General features: G+C 36.7%; 1 protein-coding gene and 1 long non-coding RNA gene across 6 annotated transcripts in view; one reads left to right on the top strand and one right to left on the bottom strand.

The window, feature by feature from the left end:
- LOC123612979 (uncharacterized) overlaps positions 1–17,953 on the top strand; it is a 61,935-nt gene extending 43,982 nt beyond the window's left edge. For both annotated transcript variants that reach the window (XR_012510637.1, XR_006720302.2), the window contains 2 exons: positions 6,101–6,206; positions 16,169–17,953. This is a non-coding gene — a long non-coding RNA (uncharacterized LOC123612979). The remainder of the gene's footprint in view (positions 1–6,100; positions 6,207–16,168) is intronic.
- Positions 17,954–19,221: 1,268 nt separating this feature from the next.
- CNTN1 (contactin 1) overlaps positions 19,222–23,710 on the bottom strand; it is a 286,623-nt gene continuing 282,134 nt past the window's right edge. For all 4 annotated transcript variants that reach the window (XM_045507046.2, XM_045507047.2, XM_010970535.3 and 1 more), the window contains one exon: positions 19,222–21,694. In XM_045507046.2, coding sequence (XP_045363002.1) covers positions 21,618–21,694 — 77 coding nt within the window. In that variant the 3' untranslated portion in view covers positions 19,222–21,617. The remainder of the gene's footprint in view (positions 21,695–23,710) is intronic.

Raw genomic sequence — 23,710 nt, forward strand, 5'->3', positions numbered from 1 at the left:
AGTGATTAACTGGTTTGTCCATTTGGGAGTGACTTAATGCACTCTATTCATTCTTACCAAGAGGAGCTGAGTTGCTTCAACTAGTTTCACTGTTTCTCTTTTTATTGACAAATGACTAGTGGACCTTTGTTTCTTTGGACTACAGCTTAGAGCTGCAATGTCCAACTTAGTGGTCACTAGTCACGTGAGGCTATTTGAATGGTGGTCAATGGCTGGTAAGTACCATTTTGAACAGTGCAGATACAGAACATTTTCATCACCTAAGAATGTTCTAAAGGACAGTGCTTTGCTCCATGAAGAAAGCTTTTTGAAATGCTTCTCTAAAATGCATCCTCTTGCTTTTATTTCTCTCAGCCACTTTTTCAAAATTGCCTTTTCAAAAAAGCAAAGTATATTACACATTATCCAATGACTTAACTCTTTTAAGAATTTGGAACAAAATATAAAAAATAACTTCTTGTGAGTTGGAGTTAAAGTGGAATTTCAGCAGATGGTGTCACTGTAGACAGAGCTTTGATCTCAGGGCTAACAAGGATCTAGAATAATCTCCAAATCTTCGTCTTTGAATAAACAAGTATTAGGCATAGAGTTGATTTATATGGTTAGTCGAACAACAAAGGATCCATGAAAATTATGATTTAGAATAAATGCAAAAACTTTTCCATTACTTTAGATTTGTTTTGAGGCATTTTTATAAAGCTTCCAAAATATTTATTGAACACATCAAAAGTTTATTCTTAGATGTATTGGCTTAAATTTTCTATTTCTGGGAATTTAAATAGTACCTGCCTCAAGTATATTTAAGGTACTTTGGAAGATGACTTTTTATGAGGACAAACTTTTCCCTTTAACAACTCTGACTCTAAGCTAATAATGGCAGTCAGCCAACCAATCTCATGGATTAGTTTAAAATAGCTCTTGCTTACTAAGCAAAATGTCAAGGCCTTAGATATTAGAGTTTACTAAATCTAATTTCCTCTGCCTAGGAATAATCAACACCTCTCCCCCATAACTTGGGAAAAGCATTTATATTAATGAGTTACTCTATTGACATCCATTTAATACCAATGATTTATATTAATTGCTTTTCAAAAATTATAGTGTTTGTGGTTTCCATTCCACACACATATCACATTCATCAGCATTAAAATGGATTATTGTATGAATTTGGAATTGCTTTCTGTAAATGTTCCATGAACTTGCGATGAGATCAATGTTGTAAACAATGATGCTTTGCACATTTTGTTTCAGAATGAGTCCCTCTTCTGGATGATTTCAAGTATTTGGTTTCCTACCATTTTCCAAGTTTCTAAATCATGCTTGCAAGCGAATTTGCGAATTCCCATCTTGTTCATGAAAGATGAAAAAACAATTTAATTTTTATGTTGTATGATTGAAAATATAGTCTTCAAAGTTATACTTCTGGTGTTAAGGATTTTCTTATCTGTCTTAATGTTGTTTATAAAGTAAAACAAACAAACCAATTGTAAAACACAATAAATAAAATCAGGGTGTATTTAAAAAAAACACCAACTCAAAATATTTGGTTGAATGATTATTGATCTCATTTTCTAAACTGTAAAATTTTATATACACATTTTCCATCTTTGTTAGCAGTTTTGAATACCAAATAAATACTACTTGGCGTAAATAGTGCATTTACGTAATTATTACATTATTGCTGAGGTAGAAGTTTAGCCCAGGCAGAAAAAAATCTTGATATCTTAAAGGATAAAGTTCATATGCTTGTGATCCTCTCTTTCCAAAGATGTCATGGAAATAATGGAACAAAGTCAGTGTTGGACAAGGGTGTTCGGGAGTGCGCATGAATTCTTTAGTCTAATACTAGAGGTTTAGTGGGATTCGCATATTCCTGGAATTTCAGGATCCTCAAGGATCAAGAGTGAGCCAGAGAAGGATGTGGTCTGTGTATTGCTATTTACAACAAGTCATAAGGGAGGAAGGAACTGAAGACCGGTGATTTAGGAGAGATCTGCTCCTCTGTGGAAGCCTTGAGAGAAGTCCCTGATGCTTAGCTATTTTGGATAGCCCAGTTAGTTATCTCTTCAGCATACTGGAGGACCTGCTTCCATTCTCCAGCTGCACCAAACCCAGTTACCTGACTACTTTCAAGAGAACACATTCTGCTGAGTTTAACTGCCTTCGCTTTGTAAGTTGGGAGATCTATATACTTGACAGTATCAAAATGACAACTATCTGTATGAAAAAGTACAATGTAAACAGAGTTGCAGATATGAATATGTATGTGTGTCCATCTACATGTGTATGTGTGTGTATATGAATATGTCTATACGTGTGTATGATTGTATACAGGGACATATATAAGGTATGTGGGTATGTTTGTATGTGGATATGCATGCACATAGTTTTAGTCCTCTCTACTGAAAGGACAAAGGCTTCTCAATAGCAATGATTGCAATCCACCTCCCAGATTTAGTCTCTACTACCATTCAAACCTAAAAGGGACCAGGGCTCTTCTGAGTAATGCCTAATTCCAGGACTAGCACATGGTAGATAAAGACGTACCTGGAACACTTGTTATGCCTGAAAGTAAGGAGATACCCAAAAAGTGATGTAGTGCATTTCTCAAGGAAATGAAATCTACTTCAAGGCTGCCAGTAGTCAAATCCAAGACAATCTGAACAATAAGACAATTCAGGGCAGTAAATGAGTTACAAATGCTTGGAAAAATAGGAATTCACAAGCCCATAATGAGGAGAGAGAAACAGAGAGAGAGAGATTGAGGGAGGGAAGGAAGGAGAGAGGGAGAGAGGTAGAGGAGGAAAGAGATAAAAGATAGAAGGAAAGGAGGAAGGAAGGGACAAAAGAAGGAAGGGAGAAAGAATGAGAGGAAGGAAGAAAGAAAGGGAGGAAGGAAGGGAAGGAAAGAAGGAAAGAAGGAGGAGAGGGTAGAAGCGAGGAAATGGAAATAAGAGAGGAAATGAGGGCACTTGCTTGCAATAAAATGCCAGGGGCTGACTAGTAAATTATCATGTTTTTTCCTTTATTCTACTAATATTGTAAATCATATTGATTGATTTGTAAAAGTTACACCAATTTTGTGCTCCTGGGATAATACCGGTTGCATTCATTGAGATCAAGGAGTGTTTATGAATATTTCTACTTCATGGAACTTGCTATTATTTTGTGTGTGTCCTAATATGTAGTCAATTTTTGTGACTATTCCAAGTTTAGTTGAGAAAAAGATATATTATCTTTTATTAGAGTATAGTATGTGATATATATCCCAAAACTTATAATTTTACATTGTGTAGACGTTTTATGTCTTTATTTTTTGGCCACTCTGTTGAGTGGAGATGAGAATATGTCAAAGTCGATAATTAGTGTGTTTCTATTTACTTCTCACTGCATCTCTTGTAGTCTCTGTTTTACATAGGTAATTGCTGTGTTACTTGATGTATAAATGTTCATAACTCTTATATCTTCATTGCAGAACATATATGGCTTTAGCATTAAAATGGGTCATTTTTTCATTTAGCTAATGTTTTTGCCTTGAATTCCACTTTTTATAACACCAAGATCTCAACTCCTACTTTCTTGTTTATTCCATTTGCCCAGTATTTCTTTGTCTGTACATTTACTTAAGTCTCTTTGATTTACTGCATTCTAGGTGGGTATTTTGTAGAGAACAGATTTGACTTATGCTTCATGAGACAATTTGAAAATATTTCTTTTAATAGGCAAGTAAGGCCATCCACATTTATTGGTAGGAGTGACATGCTCAGTTTCAATTCTGTTATATTATCTATGTTTTATAAATGTATATTATGTTATATTTACTATCTTTCTTTTTTCACTGTATTGTTTCCATTCAAATTTTTTTTTACTTTTTATTTATTTATTTATTTATTTATTTATTTATTTATTTATTTATTTAATCATTTAATTAAGTTATAGTCAGTTTACAATGTTGTGTCAATTTCTGGTGTACAGCACAATTTTTCAGTCATACATATATTCATTTTCATATTCTTTTTCACCGTGAGCTACTATAAGATCTTGTATCTATTTCCCTGTGCTATACAGTATAAACTTGTTTATCTGTTCTATATATACTTGTCAGTATCTATAAATCTCGAACTCCCAGTCTATCCTTACCCACCCCCGTCCCCCTGGCTCCATTCAATTTTGTATGTGTGTTTAAGAAGTTTTATATTTCATATTAGTGGTTAATTTTGTATTAATATTTTATAATGCCTTTAATTTTTTTCTGTATTTAACTTTTTACTATTTTCAAATCTGTTTTAAAGATATGCTTTGATACCCATCTAGTATCTGTAGAAAATTAACATTGTTCTTTTTTCCCCATTTTCTCTCCAACTTTATAAGTTGTATTCTTTCTACTCAGTCGGAACATGTAATGTTGAGAAATTATTCTCTACCATGACTCAAGTGTGGTTTAAGTTTTATCTTTCCAACTCAATATCTGAAATGCTACTGGTTTCTTTGTAGTCTACTTTAGTCTGGGTGTACCTCACCCACCAGCAGACATTGACAGGATCCCCTTTCCAAACAGTGCTTCTCCAGCCTTGATATGTGAAGGCAGCTTGTTTGGACATAAAATCTGTGGTTTTGCATTTTCTTTCCGTACATCTCTTGAAATGTAGCCTTATTGTTGTCTTCCTTCCTTTGTTTTCGAGAAACCTAGAGGCTGATCTAACTCTCTTGTCTTGTAAGTTAATTCCCCAAAACATACTCCTCAGAAACAAGCCCTGAGGATTGTGCTCTTCACATTTAACATTTAATGATTTTACCAAACTGTGTTTGGGAATTGGTCCTTCCCTGTCTGTTCCCCGGTCTTAATACTCTGTACTTGGAATACAAAGATTTAGATGTTCTTGTTTCTGAAACCTTGCCTCATGTTATAATTTCACATATTATTCCTATTCTATTATTTTAATTTTCTTCCTTAGGGACACTAGTTATATGCATGTTGAATATTATTTGACATTTTCCTTTTTAACCATTTTCTCTGACATTGCTTTCCTTTTGATGCTTTTTATTTCTTTCTTTGTCTTATATCATGTGCTTAGTTATTTTTCTGCTTTTTTCCAATGACTTTTACTTTATTAAATTTTTATTAGAATCTATTCTGCCTTGTCCTCACCTTGTAATTTATTATTCACTTATAATACGATTTTTTTCATATTCCTCTATTTCTTTTCTGAATTCAATCAATTCTCATATCATTTCTTTCTGTTTTTAATCTGTATCTCCTCTTAATATTTTTTATTTCTGATGCAAGATACATTTTTATATTCTTAAATATCTGTATGATAATACGGTATTAAATTTGAAGTGTCATGTTACCATATTCTTCAGTTCCATCATCTTTTTTGGGGGGGTGGGAGGGAGGACTTTCAATAACAGAAATGCTTTGATGTGTATTTTCTGATTATCTACCATAGTTTCATGTGAACGTGGCTTGCTTTTTCATGTTTCTATTCATTTTGTGGCTAGGTTTTTAGTTTGAGAGCACAGTTTTCTGTCAGTACAGCACCCATTTGTTGTGGGTTTTGGGTTTTTTTTGTTGTTGCTGTTGTTTTTTAATGAGGAGGACAGGATGTGTCTTTTTCTTAGTTTCCTTAAGATTCTTCGGTTTTCTCTTATATCACAGCCTTGTCTCGGAGGACTGTGAGATTTTTCTATATATCTGATTCTACCCCAGAAACAGAGCTGCCTTTCCAGTTACACACACTTTCAAGCCACTCTTCCGTAGCCAGTGCTGTGAACCACCAAGTTATGACCTGATTGTTTCGGCACTTGATGTTGACCTTTCTGTTGATGAAGATGACTTTGTTTTTGTTTCATATAATCCCTTTACTCCACTCTATCCCTTTTTATGGAGTTTCTTAAATCACTCTTCCTCCACTCTCCTCACTGCAGAATTAGCAGCCAGAGGACAGCAGGCGCTCTGTTGGAATTAGGGTCTTTTTTTTCCTCAACCTGCTGTTAATTTGAAGACTTTTATTGTTTATCTTATTTCCTAGTATGTTGAAAGTGTGGGTCACATGCGATATTATTTGTTCTTCTTGACGGTTTTGTGTTTTTTCCATAGTTCTCAGCTTGGAAGTTCTAAGTGAATCATACTGTGAATGGAAAGAATGAAGGAGAGCTAAGCCAACGTGGAAACATCACATATACGGCATTTTGATGAAATAACAGTAAGTGTCCCATTGCATGAATTTTTTGTTGCTTGTAGTCAAATGCTTTTTAAGTCATATTTCACCCCTGAGTATCAATCTCTAGAACCAGCAAGAACAGAACTGGTTTAAATCAAACAGAATCCATTTTTGTAATGAGAATTGCGTTTAACCCAAACTAAACCATATGGCTTAGAGGAGGAAAGTTGTAGAGTTATGCCCTGGAAAGTGGGACAAGGAATGCTAGATGGTAGATAACACATGACTAAACGTATGTCTTAGAAATAGGCTCAGTGAATTGTTTCAGAAAAACAAAAAGCAAAATCTGCTCAAGAGGTAGAAGGAAATAACCTGGGGAAGACATTAGAAAGTGAGTGATGTACAGGTCTGCTGGAAAGGAACTGAAGAAGAAATAGAAATGGAAACTTCCAGCCTAGAAACTTAGTTTTCTCCATTAGGAATTACTTGAGTTTGATGATGTGTTTCCCTTGTGGCGAGTATGTTATAGACACAAAGGATGGATGCAGGAGATAAAGAGATGATGGCCCCAATGACTGGGTGATGGAGGGAAAGCTCAGTTGGAACAAATTCGATGAAATGTTTGTTTAGACTTCAAGCTGGTGAGTATCATCCTTGAGGAACATGTGAGTTACTCATGTCAGTGAAGACATTTCTAGTATGAGTCTAGGAGGGGTCTAATGTCAACTCACAAAGTGTATCTTTAAAAAAAGAAGAAGAAGAAGCTTTAACACAGCAGCAAGCAGCCCCCAAATCTTGATCTCAGTATACAAAAGAGATCAATTATCAGTGGTAGCAGGTGAGATAGATGGGTTTTCAGACTAATGGCATCCAGAATATTCCCAGATTTAGAATCCACCTACTTAACGGTTCATGTAGATACATAAATAGAATTGTTCCATTAAATACATACTAAAAATTGTATTTTATTTTATCTATATTCAGGAGAACTAAGAAAGAAAGTGAGAATTGAATATTTCTTGATGCGGACTACCTGGGGAAATTTAGGTGGCAAATACACTTATTCAGGTGTAAAATAAATGATATTAGTAATCAATTTTGCAAAATCACATCTCTAGGGAAATCTTTTCAAAGCGATTTTAAAATTTCACCAAATAATTTATAGTAGAGTGTAACATTCAAAATGTTTTGTTTTTCAAAATAGTAACATAAAGCGTTAACTATCTAAGACTCCAGTTGTTTGTGGGAATTTATTTACTGAAATTGTCACTCTTAGACAAGAAGCACCAGCTGGAAGGACAGATGGGTTTTATCCTAGGCCAGATCAAGATGTTAGATCTTAACCCCAGTAATCCAAATTTCCACATGTACATGCTAATTTATATGGTGAAGACTTTGCAGGTGTGACAGAGGATGCTGAGATGGGGAGAGCAGCGTGGATAATCAGGGAGGCCCTGAAGGCAGTCACATGTATCCTCACAAGAGGGAGGTAGAAGGATGTTTGACTCCACAAGGAAGAGGAACATGTGATGTGACCACGTAGGCAGAGATTGGAATGATGTGGCTACAAGCCAAGAAATGCCAGCAGTTGCCCCAAACTGGAAAGGCAAGGAATGTGTTCTCCCCTAGAGCCTCCAGACAGAGTGTGACCCTGACAACATCCTGATGTTAGCTCAGTGATACTGGTTTAGGACTACTGGCCTACAGAATTGAACGAGAATACATTTCTATTCTTTTAAGTCACCAAGCTTGTGATAATTTGTTACAGCAGCCACAGGAATCGCCAGGTAATACCGTTCTCAAAGGGAATGGCAGTTATTTTCTAAAGTAATATTGATTTTGCCACCTCGTTCATTGGAAGTTATTTAATGAGCTATGTTACTATACGTGATCTCTGTATAATTCTTGGATGCCATTGGTTGTGGGAGAAGATAAACAGAAATTCACTGTGAAGGATTGAATTAGTCTGTTTACCTTCATGTATGTTATAAACCTTTTGGATCAACTTCCCAGGGGTAATAACTAAAAATCCAACCAAATCAAACCAAATCTGGTAGACTCTTTAAATAAATGTTGAGAAAAACATATTTTAATTGCTTTCAATGTGTCTGCATTATAATATTTAAATGTGTCATGAGCTGCCCTTCAGCAAATGTTGTCTATTACTCATCTCTCCACCCTCCCCTGACGCTATGGGTCTACTTTTTAAAGCCAGACTAGTCCAACCTCCCATCTTTTAAAATTTCTTTTCTAAATAGCAATTGCCAGATTTCCAGTGGTTAGTTTAGTTTCTTTTTTCTTTCTTTTTTTTTTATAGTGGCTGCATACTAAAATAACCTATTTGGCATCATAGAATCCCTGTAGGAACTTTCTGGAACCTGAGGTTCTTTAGAAGAATTCTCAGAAGACTCAGGTAGATGAAAGTAGTCTGATGAACGATTGATAAGATCAATTCTAAAGAATGAGCAGAAAAGGAGAGTGCTCAGGAAACCCGTCTGCAGAGACCGTGTTGCAATAAATAGAGGCAGATGAGACAAGCTGGAGATCAAAGAGCTTTCTGTGGCTATTCTGGGCACGGAAGTCTGAGGCAACTCTGATTTTGGTCTTGCCCACCCACATGGCATTCTGTGCTTCTCTAGAATGGCCACCCAAACGGAGCTTTTCTGAGTGCCGGACAACATATTACGTCATGGAAAGAAAAGGAGATCTAACTAACTTGGTTTTGTTTGCTTTGAAGAGTTTTCACTAGGGAGAAAAAAAAAATTGCTACATTAATTAGAAGTTTAAAAAAAGGAATAAAGGAGGAGAAAAGAAAGGAAAAATATCAAAACCAAAAGCCAAAATAGATTCTTAGTAAGAAAATATTTTAGGAAGTTGGAAAGGTCACATTCTTTATTTGATCATTAATGAACCAAGATTTTGAATAGTTCTGTGGTGGCCTTGAGACACCATTCCTCTGGCTAAAGAGTGATTGGTTATGCTAAATAAACAGCAACAACAAAAAATAAATTCATTGTCAAGTCCTGGGGATAGATTTTTTTCCTGGGGGATGGCAGTAAGAAAGGCCAAAATGATTTTTTTCAAAGACTGAGATAATATAAACAGTATTCTAAAAATACAGTGTATTTTTCTTCCTTTCTGCAATTGAAGCACGGAAGCAGCTTGCTTGTCAGTTAGGATTTAGCACACTGGCTCTTAGGAACAAGCACACATTTAGGGTGTGATGGAAATCCTCTGTACGATAGATGCGAGATCCAACGAAGTAATTACAGGGAGAAATAATTTCTTTCTCTTTTTGTTGAATATTACTATTGGAGAGGTTTAGGATGCAGATTAGAGGAAACTTCTTCAGCGGTATGGTTTAATGATATGGAAGGGTTGAGCCAGTGATTATTTTTGCCAACTCCCTCCTATTTATTATAGGGAACAAAACTTAAACCCATAGGAATCATGAAGCTAGCTTAATGTCACTAGATCTGGGACTCAGATCTGTGGTTTAAGACTCTAGTAAATTCTTTCAAAGAACTGCTATATTTCCCAAGTTTTTTCAAATAGTAAAATCCTCCCCAAACTGGATTGCTTGGAATATTCTTTCATATAGAATTAACCATTTCTTTCTTTCTCTCCTTCCTCCCTTCCTCCCTTCCTCCCTTTCTTTCTTTCTTTCTTTCTTTCTTTCTTTATTTCTTTCTTTCTTTCTTTTTTCCTTTGTTTATATACATATTTATTGAAGTATAGTCAGTTTATAATATTGTGTCAATTTCTAGTGTACAGCATAATACTTCAGTCATATAGGAATATACATATATTTGCCTTCATATTCTTTTCACCATAAGTTACTGCAAGATATTGAATATAGTTCCCTGTGCTATACAGTATGAACTTGTTGTTTATCAGATTTTGTGAGAATCTTCCTATATTTCAAAGCAAGAGACACTCTGCCAGAGTTCAGTAGGTGTTCTGTGCGATTCAGCGGGTTTGTAGATGTAATTCTTGGTGTATTTGTGGGAGCAGGTGAGCTGTGAGTCTCTCTACTCTGTCATCTTGGCACTTCCTCCCCTAAATTAACCTTTTCTAAAGTATACAATCTATTAGCTCCTTTTTTTTTTTTTTGAAATTTGCTAAAATTTTAAAATTGTACTTACTGAGAATATCACATTGTTCCACAGTAAAATGAGCTTATTCTCCGAATGATTACAAAGCTCTTTTCATTAAAAAGTTCTTTGTTATCTGTATTACATTGCACATTATAAAAAATCAACTATAAATTATACTCTTTAAAAAGAAACATAAAAATTTTTAAGAAGGCAATTACTAAATTACTGATCAAACCCAGCATAATCATTTCACACTCTGATCTATATTTAAACAACTACTGTGCCAACAATCTATCAGTTCTTAACAGAATTATTTTAAAAATAGGCATTTCTACTCAAATCAGAGAAAGTCGTGAGTCTACAGAATCAATAGTGCATAACATGCCAAAAATGCCAATCAGTAAGTATTTTCTGAAAGCCTGTTTGCCTCAGTTAGCAGTGTGAAAAATCTCTCTAGGAACTGAAACAGTTTATTTTAGAAACCTGCCTCTTTACTTTCTGGAGTGCTATAATTCTATATGAGCACATTTGAACTAAATATAATAATATAACTGCATCTATAATATTTACTAATGTCATGACATTTTTAAACTATTCATATTACACTTCACATTCTGCCTCAGATCGTTTTCAATCACCTTCTTTTCTTTCCTGCATTATGGTCAGTTTGGTCTCAGCTACCTACTGCCTTCCAGTATCTTACCAAGGCTTGGTATCATCATTACAAATGCTTTACATACAAATGCTTTACTTCGTAACTCCAGCCAAAGAGGATTGTCTTTCCTTTTCTTCAAGGTCATTCCCTTCTCTACTCAAATTGTTTTGAATTAGAGTGTGCAAGATTTGGCATGCTCTTTATAAATAAGATTTGCATATTAATTCTTTCTTATCAAGTCTTAATCTAGTGTTACTCAAGGTGGATTTGGTCAAAGAAACCGCTTCCCACAAATTCTGAGGGTTCTCAAGGAGATTCTCAAACTTTTGATCATTTGATGGTTATGATGAGAGCTTTAAAAATAATGTAAGCATGTTCTGGGTCTTATGAATGACTCCTGGATAGCTTAATATTTCCTATAATTTTAGCTCTGGAGTTTGTGTTTATGGTTCTATTGGGGCCAAGGTGTACTATTGTATTGCCTCTGGCTAACAAGAAATAAACAGACGTGCACTTAATGGTAAATGATGAGCACGCACTAAGGGGTACCCAAATGTCAGCTCTGCTGGCCAGCAGGCTTTATGATAATGAGGACTGAGAAACGGCAGGAGAGTTCAGTCATCTGGTACAGGGCTGCAAGCAGCAAATTAATTTTGGCAAAAAATTATCAATGATTATATTAAATCAATGATTAATTTCAATATTGCTAGCCTCCTAGCTTTGTCTAATTTTAAAATTTGCTTCAGTATTGTAAGTACAACACAATACAGGTTACAAGTATGATAAATTTATAACCAATTTTATGTTGCATATATTTAGGTAATTTTTAATAGCAATGATTTTAATCAACATGGATAGCTTGTGGTGGTTTGATTTGTTTGGTTTCAGCTGTGCTTTCCTCAAGCTTCAAAAGAGAACAATAATAAAAAAAAGTCTAAAATTCATCAGGTGGATGTCCTTTCAGCAATTCTCAGATCAAGCACTATTTGTCTTCCAGTATTTGACTTTGAAATGGCAGCTACATAAACAGTCAATCCGTGTTTCTATGGACAGTAGATGAAGTGAGGAGGGGAATAGTAATTTACTGTCTTCTAAATGATCTGTATAACCATGTTCTCAAGAGGGATTTGAAATCTCTTCGTTGATAAACCGCAAAAAAAATTAGAGAAACTTTTGAGCAATCTGATTTATCTCTGCTCACTTAAGCAAGTCTTTTTAGTTTGCAGATACTAATTACTATATATAAAATAGATAAACAGCAAGGTCCTACTGTGTAGCACAGGGAACTATATTCAATACTTTGTAATAGCCTATAATGAAAAAGAATATGAAAGGAATATATATGCATATAACTGCATCACTATGCTGTACACCAGAAATTAACACAACATTGTAAACCAACTATATTTAAAAATTTCTTTTAAAGATATTTCAGAGTTTTAACTTTACTTCAACAGACTATCATGCGTTAAGCTGCCCTTCTCCAGATAGTCTATTATTTTTTCTAGTCATGACCATGAGCAGGTTGACCATAATATAAATACTATAATTACAAAAATTCAGTATAAGTATCTACAGTTCTCAAAATCATTTCTGAAGTCATTTGAAAGTATTGGTAATTTTCTAGGAAAAATAGTTAAACCTGAAGCCAGCTGATCATACTCAACTTCTTTGATTTCTTCTACTTACCATATCCAGTCGAACCATACGTTCCTTAATTTGGCCAATTAGACTTCTCTATGATCCCCCACCACGAGACGACGTCAGGACACCATCCTTTTTCACCTGGATCACTCCTGCTGGTCCCTCTCTGACTGGATCCCCTCATGCCAACACCGTTCCTTTCCAAGCTACTGTCTACATTGTAGTCTGAACTCGATCTTCAAGGCAGACCTTATTATTTCACCATTTATTTGCCCTCCAGGGTGGAAAGTGAAAGCACAATTTCATCCACTGGGCCCTCATGATCCAATAAGCTAACACTCCAACTTGATCCTTGTACTCCAGCCATCTTGTCCTTTCAACTTCTAAATCTCTCCTAGCCTCTCTCAACTTGTCCCCTTTGCAGTGACCTTCCCTTGCCAGGCACGTTCTTCTCCTCATCATTCTTGGCGTAATACTACCCACCCCCCTGACCCAAGGTGGCGCCTTCAATATAATTCCCTTGAGAAGCTTTTCTTAATTCCTGGGCTGCACTGCTAAGCCCACTCTACTCTGAGAGCATCTGCAATTCCCCTGTCATAGGATTCATCACACCATCCCCGTTTCTTCTTCAAACAACTCTCTTTCTTGTTGATCAAGCATGATAAGTTTTATAAGTCCTTTGTGGGAGATATGTGTGATAAATAGTCACCCTTCAGATGTTACTGAGACCAAACTCATTCTGCTCACCACACAAGAGGCCAATAAATCGGGAGATGAGGTGGTGTGATAAGGAACAACTTTACGGTGGATGCAAATGTAGAGAGGCTATTGCTCTTGGCAGCCATGCTCATCTCAGCTCACCGCTGGGACTCCAACCACCTAAGCTGATGTCTTGCTTCCTCATTAAACTAAACAAATGAAATTCAACATCTTAACCCAAACATAATGCTCACCTTCTTTAACCCAGATTTGGTCCAGAAGGTGTTAAGTATTCATAAGAGCTGTTAAATACCATAGTTTATCATTTCTAGTACACCCAGTGTTTTTTATATGTTAATATCTCTGAAGATGGGATGCATCTTACAATCTAAAGCATCTTTTAATTGCTGTGGGTCAGGAGACAACTATGCCTTAGTTGTCACTGCCTGCACATATATGACTTTGGTCATCGCTCTTTACTGAGTTAGAAGTATTTGGGGGATAACACATGTTGAGTTTAATTGCTTTTTAAATAACTTATGATTCATCATTAAGGCCAAAAATTTATTATGTACAGAAGTTCGAGGAAATAGAGGATCTGGACATATAGGAATATATTTTTTAGTCCTGTTAGCCAGACCAGACAATTTCATTTGCTTAAAATTCTTGTCAGCAAGTCTTTATTTTATGCTATGTTACTGTACAACATATTACCCCCAAAACTTAATGGCATGAAACATTCAAATATTTGTTATCTCACCCAGTTTCTGAAGGTCATAAACATGAGGGCAATTTAGTTGGGGAGCTCTGGCTCAAGGTCTTTTGTAAGACAGCAGTTAAGCTTTTAGCCAGGGTTGCAATCATCTGAAGGCTTGACTGGGGCTGGGGGATGTACTTGTAAGATGACTCACTCACATGGCTGTTGGCAGGGGGCCTCAGCTTCTCACCATGTGGGTGTCTCCACAGGGCTGCCTGAATACTTCTACAACATGGCAGTTAGCATCTCCCAGAACAATTGGTCTGAGAGAGAAAGAGAAAGAAAGAGAGAAAGAGCAAGATGGAAACAACATTGGCCTTTTATTACCTAGTTTCCTAAGTCCCGCAGAGTCACTTCTGCTTTATTCTATTCACTAGAAATGAGTCCCTAAACCCAGCACAACTTCCAGGGGAGGAGAATTAATTTTCACCTCTTAAAGCAATAACTATAAAAGAATTTGTGGACATATTTTTTAAATGGCCATATTAACAGTCTGCTAGTGCCTGGTGAGACTGAGAAAGTATTGGTAGAATGAGTACCAGTAGTTTGGAATAAATACTGGAGCATCTGCTAAGAAATGATGCATACACCAATATCACCAAAGGGTGGTATTTTGTGGCAAAAATACAGATATCAATTACTCAGAGTTTAAGATTGATTTAGAAGAGTCACAGTTTGAATGTGGAAAATTTTTAGACTGTACATAGTTTCCTTTTTGTCTGTGCATAAGGATCACAAGTCATAAAGATCTTTGCAAATAAATAACTCTTCCCATGAATATAAAGCAACATTCTACATGATAAACAAATTTTGTGTTCGTTTAGTTAGGAGTATTTTTTCTTTCTTAATGGTAAACCTAATGGCTTTCTAGATCCAATGGGATTTGGTAAGTATCTCTGATAGATTGCCTCCTTTGACTCCAATTCTTCAAGACTCCTTATGGCCACACCCTTTGCTTAACTTTAAGGTGCCCACCCACGTACGTGGGTGACCTACCTTGCCCCTTGGCTCAGGGTTTCATAATGTGACTTTATTTGGTTAATAGGATATTAGCAGACATGAAACAAATGCTTGAAAGGGTACACGCATGTTTCTACTTGCTTCTCTGCATGCCTGCTGTTGTCATGGGAACATGCCAGAATGAGTCCGCCAGAGAAGGATGAGAAAAACGGAGTAGATCCACGTTGTCCCAAGGGCCCCAGCTAAAGGCAGCCTCTAACAGCTGATCGTCAGCCTGCTCTCAAGCATGCGAGAAAGCCCAGTTCACATCAGCAAAGCCACATTTCTGATTCACTGCTGACCCTGATGTGTGAGCAATTAAAAATTTATTGTTATATGCCACTGAGGCTTTGCAGTTGTGTTTCTGCCACATCATTGTGGCGATAAATAACTAGTATAGTTCACTTAAAATAGTGTGTGTGTTTTCAACACTTTAGTATGGCCTGCCTCTTCCCGTTGATTAATTGACATGATTGTCTATGTGGATAAGATTTTCCAATAAAGTTCTGAAGTCCCTTGGACACTTGTACTATGTCTGGATATACACATCATTCCTTCCCAGAAACAATGAATAAAATGTAGACAAGATTGCTTGACAATGTCTTTCTCTCACCCCTCATCAGTGGAAATGTTATACATGTAAAATGTAGTAAAAGGAAGATTTCAGGGCCAACCAGACCCTTTTCCCTATTCTTTTACATTCTGATATTGCATTCAGTTCAACTAAAATCAGCTCTACCTGACCAAGGGTGAGTTGACTTTTTTTTTGTTTTTAACAGACGTACTGGGGATTGAACCCAGGACCTCATGTATACTAAGCGTGCATTCTCCCACTGAGCCATTTCCCTCTGCATGGTGAAGTGGCTTTAAGTTGACTGTGAATGCTAAGCTCTGTGCTGGAAATAAACAGATAGCTATGAAATGACCTGAATTAAGAATTTTAGAAGCCCGATAATGTGAACTTGCACATATCTGGTAGAAAGTAACAGTAGGAGGGGAAATTTAAAATTTGTTAGGAATTTACTATATGCCAAGTATTTTTACTCTATTGTCTTTTTAAATCATAGAATTTTAGGAAGAGTAAGTGGAGTGGAGAATGTTTTTGCCAGTCCGATACCCTCCCCCTGTTAATAGCACCTAATATTTCTTTTAGGGGAAGTCATCCCTTCTCCACCCCATGTGGTCCTGGTGGAATTTCTCTTACGACGCTCTTGCCACCTTCCAATTAACCAGAAGAGTAGCCAGGAGGCCCAAGACGGCTAAATAAAATACACTCACCTCCTGAGGATAATATGAGTCTTTTTATGAGATTTGGTATCTACATTAGGTCAGGAAAAAAGTCTCTGTTACTTCTGGGCCACCTGCCAGCAGAACGGAAGCTTGGAACCGTCAGCACCTGTGGTTCCTGCCACAAGGAGAGAGTCTGCCTAAGAATAACTCATGTGCACAGAGAGAAGCAGAGTCAATGGATGGAGAGACAGTCCTCTGAGAGCATTATTTAAGCCCATGCATCCAGTCTATCTCATCGATCCCACTTTTGGAGCCAATAAATTCTTTTTTTTTTAAGCTTATTTGAGTTTTAAGCTGCAACTGAAAGAGTTCTGAATGATTTAAAAGTGTTATCCTTGTTTCATGGAAAAGGAAACTAGCCTCCAAATGTCACATGACTTGTCCAAGATCTCATGAGGTGTCTTACGAGGTAATATCCAGTGGAACATGATCACAGTTCTGTCCAATGCCCGTGATCTTTGCATAATTGCATTTTAAAAGTTTAAAAAAATGTATTCACAATAAAACTCATCCTTTCGTTGTGCAGTTTTATGAGTTTTGGCCAGTGCACAGATCTGAGTCACTGCCACCAGTTTCGGCGCCCTCAAGGGGCTCCCTCACACTGTTCCTTTGTAGTCAGACCCTCCCCCTACTCTTAACACTTGACAACTACTGATTTGTTCTCTGTCCCTAAAAAGTTTTGCCTTTTTTTCAGAATGTCATATAAATGGAATCACACAGCCTTTTGAATCCGGCTTCTTTTCACTTAGCAGTTGAAATTCACCCATACTGTTGGATGTTACCAGCATAAATGCTTTATGAAGGCATGCTTCAAGCAGCTTTTCAATCATGTCCTCTTTGGTGTGATTGGAGCATATACAGGTTTTAAAAAAGAGGAAAAGAGACACATACTGGGTTGAATAGTATTCTACCAAGATTTCCATCCAACTGGAATTTAGGAATATAATCTTATTTGGAAATAGGGTCTTTGTAGAAATAATCAAGTTAAGATGATGTCATTCTGGATTAGGCTGGGACCTAATCCAATGACTAGTCTTCTTAGGGGAAGAGAGAAATTTGGACACAAAGACACGAAGGAAGGGGATGTCACATGGCCACAGAAGCACAGATTGGAGACAGGCACCTGCAAACCAAGAAACGCCAGGAATTGCCTGCAACCGTAAGAAGCTACAAAAGAGGCATGGAACAGACTCGCCCTCAGAGGCTCCATGTGGATCTGACTTTGCTGACACGTTGATTTTGGACTTCCAGCTTCCAGAACTGGGAGAGCTAGATTTCTGCTTGAATTCACTTAGTTTATGGTCATTTGTTGTGGCAGCCCTTGGAAACTAACACAGGAAGGTACGAAGTTACAGGGCATTGCCTTTAAGGCAGCTTCCATCCAAGAAAAGAGCCTAACTGAGGAAACAGGATACATGAAGACTGAGTTCCTTCACTTTACAGTTTTGCCTTAGGATGGGTTTGATTGAATTCTAGAGCCAAGTAGTAACAGCCTCGTGAATACTGATATGTATTTCCCCAGGTGTCAAATGTATTACTGCTAACTAAAAGGTGAAACCTGTTTTTAAAATATGATAAACAATGTAGAGATCTATCTTTGGCCTCCCCATCAACCACTTTTAAAATAAACTCATCCAAAATCACCATGTTACCATTGTGGAAAAAAAAATTGTTCAAGTTGGGGAGGAGGGGGCCACCTTTCATCAATCTTTTTATTAGCAATCTCCAGAAGATTAGAGACTCAGGAAGTTAGGTATTAAAATTTAATTAACTTTCCAAGTTACATGAAAGAAAAAAATAAGGAAAATCCACATTCCTTCAGAGAAGAAATCTTCTAAAGTGCATCTCAGTCTGCTGCTTGGACTTGAGATACAAATTAGGGGATATTTTTAGGAGACAAAGAATGTATAGCATTTTGAGACTTAAGATGTACAGCCTATGGGTAATAACTGAGCAAGTTAGTCACAAGTAAATTAGCATTTTAGACAAGCCAAGAGAATGGATTTTTTTCTTAAGAGATATTTAATGTCTACACGATATTTATTATTGTTGATTCAGCCAAAAATATCAGTTAATCTACCTAAAAAAAATAGATTGCTATGTCTCACTGTCCAGATTGATTTGGTAAGCCTGAACTGGTGCCTAGGAAATCTATTTGATTTTTTTCCCAAATTCTTCAGGTCATCCTGATGGACAACCAAGTTGGAGAACAGCTAATATGGAAAATGCTCGCACAGAAAGAAGCTTTGATCTCCCAAAGCCTGGGGAATTAGAGCTGAGGTCAATCTGAGGTCAAATACCAAAAGCAAAATATTAGAATGGAAGTAATATAATACTTAGGGTCAAGAAGCAGAGGCAGGGTCCAAAGGGGAAAGCACGATTTAGGGTGGAAGCAAGCTTCATGAAACAGGAAGGGAGGTCAGAATGCCAATGAGAAGTCACAGTGAGCACAGGCAAGGATTGGAAAGCAGAACACGGGAAGTCCTGGGATTCAGAATTTGAGGTTCAGTCAAGCTCAGGACACGGTGAAGACTTTACCTGCACCAGATTCCTGTCTGTAGAGTCAGGCTACTAGGCAAATTCCTCTGTTAAGAGTATCACCTCATTCAGGATTCAATTAGTCTCTTATTTTTTTTAGCATCTAGCAGCTTGCTTTAGTGTTTAGCATTAGACTGAGTGATATCCACTAACATCTCCCTAAGTTGAAGTCGTCTCCCAGAGGATCTTATTTCGTTATAATAATGCTTCTGTGTTTGTGTGTGTGTCTTTGTGTTTGTGTGTATACTTTTTGTAGAACCCTTCAAACATTGAACGGTTTTTTAACATGTAATATTTATTGCATTTTATTACACTTTCAGTGAAAACCGTCTAAAAATGAGTTTTCAACCTTAGGTAAATTGAAAGGACAGTTGTTACTTCTTGGGTAACAGTAAGACATTTATTTCTTTATAATTTGTTTTCATTCATAAAAAGGACAAAGCACAGTCCTATGCTACTCCATTGAAAAAATGATAAAAAATAACTAAAAAAATCAATTCAATATTTATCAGTATCAAAGAAAACTACTATCACCTTTCCTGAAATACAAAGAAACAACAGATGTGTCTCTATCTATATAAAGTTTAATTAAGAATCTTGCGTCTTAAAGCGGATGATACATTAGTTAGTTTGACAACAGTTAAAACTGACGGTCCCAGTCAAATTTGTACAATGGTATGAGGAAATGAAAAGCTTGAGTTACCAAGGTCTGAGAGATTTTAATCTACCTTATCTCTGTCACAAATTTAAAATGAAACAAACAACCTCCAAAGTCTGTTTTTTTCCCTTACTTTCAAAACCATTTCATGCAGACTCTAACCAGTTTTGCTCTGTATTACCGTACATTAGAAAATAAAAGGCAAGCATGCATTTGGCAAAAGATTTAGTTGTTTGTTGATTATATAAAAACGCCCAACGTGGGTCACATTGCAAAGGGAAAACCCCAAAGTGTAACAATGAAAACACAAACATTTGTACAGAAGGCTTATGGAGTATTCATTTCCCTCAAGTATGAAGAGATTTTGTTTCTTTTTTTTTTTTTTCAAATAATTTACTATTTATGAAATCTAACGCTCTTAAGACTGTTGACGTACTTTCACTGGGGAGTCATTCCTTTCACTTATTTTTAAAAAGTTTCATTTTATAACAAAGAGTTAAATGTAAACCAATGAAATATTTATTGGTATTTCCATAATGAAAGCTCTAAACATTTACACATAGATATATTGTACAAAAATTATACAAATTAAAGAAAGGGGGGTAAAATAGTAATAGATCTATTTTGCTTCCTGTAAATATTTTTTTTATGAACCTATAAGGTCTCCTTTCTAAAAAGATAAACTCTATCTCTAATTAGCTAGCAAGGTTGTGCTAATAAAATAGGATTATACCTCTTGAAGCATCCGACATTGCACTATTTCATAAGCCAGCTAACCCTTTATGACTCGATTTCTTTCACATCCACACTCACATTTCCGTGCACACCATGGAGAATGAAGAAATGTGCATCTTCCTTTTCACGACTTATAAAAACCTAAAGCACCAACACGTGGGAGACGCCAATGGACAGACACATTATTTGTCTCCTCCTGGCCTTCCAGTTTTGCATCCTCTTCAAAGTACCCTTAGCAACATATTGATTTGGTATTTTTAGCCAGTTTTCGGTATTGCATTGAAGTGGGAAATGAGTTTAAAACTAAATTTAAAAAAATAAGGAATACTGTAGTTTTTCCAACCTACAGTTGATTTCTTGTTTCCATACCTTTAATCAAGAAAGGTTTTACTTAAAAATGAAGCACAAAAAACAAAGACACTAGAATATTAGATAATTCTGAGAGTCACTTAACTGTCATTCCTAGCTGTGTAAAGACTGTCACATCTCAATTAAAAAATGGAAGCACTCTACTTTTCAAAATTCGTCATTTCACGTACGAATAAATACAGCAATATGATGATACTCTACAAGAGCTGTGATTTTTGAGGTTGATGATAAGAAAAGCATAAAATAACGTCAGAGTAGATTACAAAAGTAAAGAAAAAGACTTCATATACTATGTTAATTTTACTTTTAAAAAACTAACTTAAAAATATTACTGATTCTGAAAATCAAGTATGTAGAATATTTAATTTAGAAAATTACTCACTTCCAAAATAAGAACACTGATAAGTTCTAGAATTTGGCTTTCAGTACTCAGAATGTTTCAACTCATTCAGTAAAACGATTTCATGTTGGAATTTATGTCAAATGCTTCAGTTATACTCTTATTTTTTTTCCCCCAAGAAAACTCAAAACGTCATGAATGATAGGGGTCATTCAAAAATACGCAGGACCCAGAACAGAGAGGACAGTACATTTACCACATATGATCAACATTTCAACCTCTATTATACTTCACAACTTGTTATTGGATTTAAAGCACCTGCATATGGTGATTTCACTTTCACTCTACGGCCTATGGTATTGGATTGAACACTGGAGCTTGTCCCATTGGATTAAATCATGCAACGGAAACAGAATCAGGTTAAGTGGTTTATAAGGCATATTGGAACGAGTTAAAAATCATTTTATATCCATTTAAAAGTTTATTCTTTTGGATGAAGGGGTTCCCGAATGCCTCAGTCATAACGTATGTTGTAAATCAGTCAGATGGTTTGTTAAAGTGTAATTTATTTGGCTTAGGACGGAGCCGCAGGGATTGGAAGGAACTGTAGCCATCACAGGGATGAAGGGTGTCCTCTGAGCTGGGTTGGGGACAGCAGCCGTCACACCACATTCAGAATTCCAAGTAGACAAGGATGCCAAGGGCAGGCAGCAGTAAGCCGAGAAGACATGGTGATAGCAGGGATGCACCTATAGTGGAAATCAAAAGGCGTGTGTTATTTCACTGAAATGGTCCCGACGGCCCAGTTGCCCTGCTTTGGGGAAGGTCATATTATGTAACCCTGAAAACCAAGTGGGTCCTTTAAAAAAAAACAGCTTCTCTTAGTCTTAAGTGACTTAAGGAAAACAAAACTGTTTGAGAAAGGATTTTGTGTGTGATAGCATGTGGACTGTTTATACAACATGATCATATAAATCATTTAAGACAGTAAGATCACAAATGTTGATGTTTTTTCCTATGATCCAGCAGTCCCCAACTCCTATCAGAAGGCACTAGGTGAAGAAACACATGTAAATAAATAAAAAATCATAAGTAAGCTGTTAAAAAATAAGATAAAGAGATGTAGCAAAAAAACTAATAATGTTACCAGGGCAATGACATCATAGGTATACTGGAAGGTCTTACATAATTCATAACCTGATGGTTTTAAAACATTTAGGTGCTTATATCCAATGATTTGAGAAAGTATTTTTGATAATAGTCAATAACCTTCTATTGAAATTTTGATCTCAAGAACAACTGTCCTGATATTAAAAATAAAATGCTGTGCATTAAAAATAAAAAGTAATGTAATATTCTATAGGCTTAAATTACGTCTTGAGTGCTACCTCAAAGGGCTCCTCCTGGGGTCAGGTCAGTTTGTAGGTCCACAGCCAGCCTCACTGGAATTCCTGAGAAAGGGCTGAAAAGTGTGACTGACTCGCCACAACTATCAGGCACTGTCTTCAATGAACACACTGCTGGAGTGAGTGACAGGCTAAAAATTACAGTCAACAGTCTGTAAATATAAGAGATTTGTGTCCATTTTTGGAAGTTTGATCTCTAAATTTGAAACTTTAAATCATTGGTATGTACAATATTAACAGTGGCCCACACAGCCCTTTCTTTGGAATATTCCTCTTATATTCAGGAAGATTCAAGGAATTTCTCTGGAATCTCGTCACTGGAAGTACATTCATACTCCCTGTGCGGTGGGAGATGCTCGTGGTCTGCCCACACGCCGGCATCTCGACCGTCGCCCTGTTGGCAGCATGCGGTGCTGCATGGAACATACAAGAGAGAAAACACCATCAGACACAGATAAAGGGTTCTTAGAAGTGAGGAAGACAGTGACTGTCCAAAAGTGAGGACCGAGCAGCAGGGCAATAGAAACAGCCCTAAAGCAGCTGCTCATATCCTCATTATTAGAGATGCTGCATGATAATGTTATCGGCTGCAGCGATGACAATGACAATGACTGTGATGGATCCTACTTACTGTTCTACAGCTGAGACAGACACCACTCTGGCCCTTTGTGTGCATTATGACATCAATACAGTAGCCTATGGTGGAAGGTCTAGTATCGTATAGATTGCATAACTCAGATTCAGGTAAGATGACTTGTTCAAGGCCCATGGCCAGTAGCAGGCAGAGCCAGGACTAGAGCTCAGACTGGCTTGGCTGTGATGCCCACGCTCGCTCTGTCCCTCTGCCACTTTCTGCAGAGAGCTTTGGAAAGGGATCCCTTCTAGAAAAGCATCAGGACACTGCGTCCTGCACTTAACGTGTCAGGGCAAGGGCAGAGGCGGAAAATGACGCACCGGAAAGCACAGAACCTAAGCTGTTTGAAAGCATCTTTATCCTTGTAGTATTTCTCCTTCTATTTTTCTACATAGATGTTTAAAAAACATGTCACAGCCCATACATTATTTTATTCAGTAAGATGACCGATAATAAACCTCAATCGCACAGAAAAGCACTCGTTCTCTGTGTCTGACCTGACTGAGATGATCTTTCCTGAAGACCTTTGTCTGAGAATGAGTTTAGGGTATCTGCAACGCTCTGTCCTTGGACCACAGATTGCATCAGTGATGGGTACACGTTCACGGACTCGCCTGAATGTGTGGCTTGGCTCAGACAAACTGTGGCCGCAGGAAGAAGGTTAGTGAATTGTGGATGCCATTTTGAAGTTTTGGTGTTAGCACGAAAACCAAACGCAATTTCAT

Source organism: Camelus bactrianus, chromosome 12, assembly GCF_048773025.1.
Source record: "Camelus bactrianus isolate YW-2024 breed Bactrian camel chromosome 12, ASM4877302v1, whole genome shotgun sequence".
Classification (NCBI taxonomy): domain Eukaryota; kingdom Metazoa; phylum Chordata; class Mammalia; order Artiodactyla; family Camelidae; genus Camelus; species Camelus bactrianus.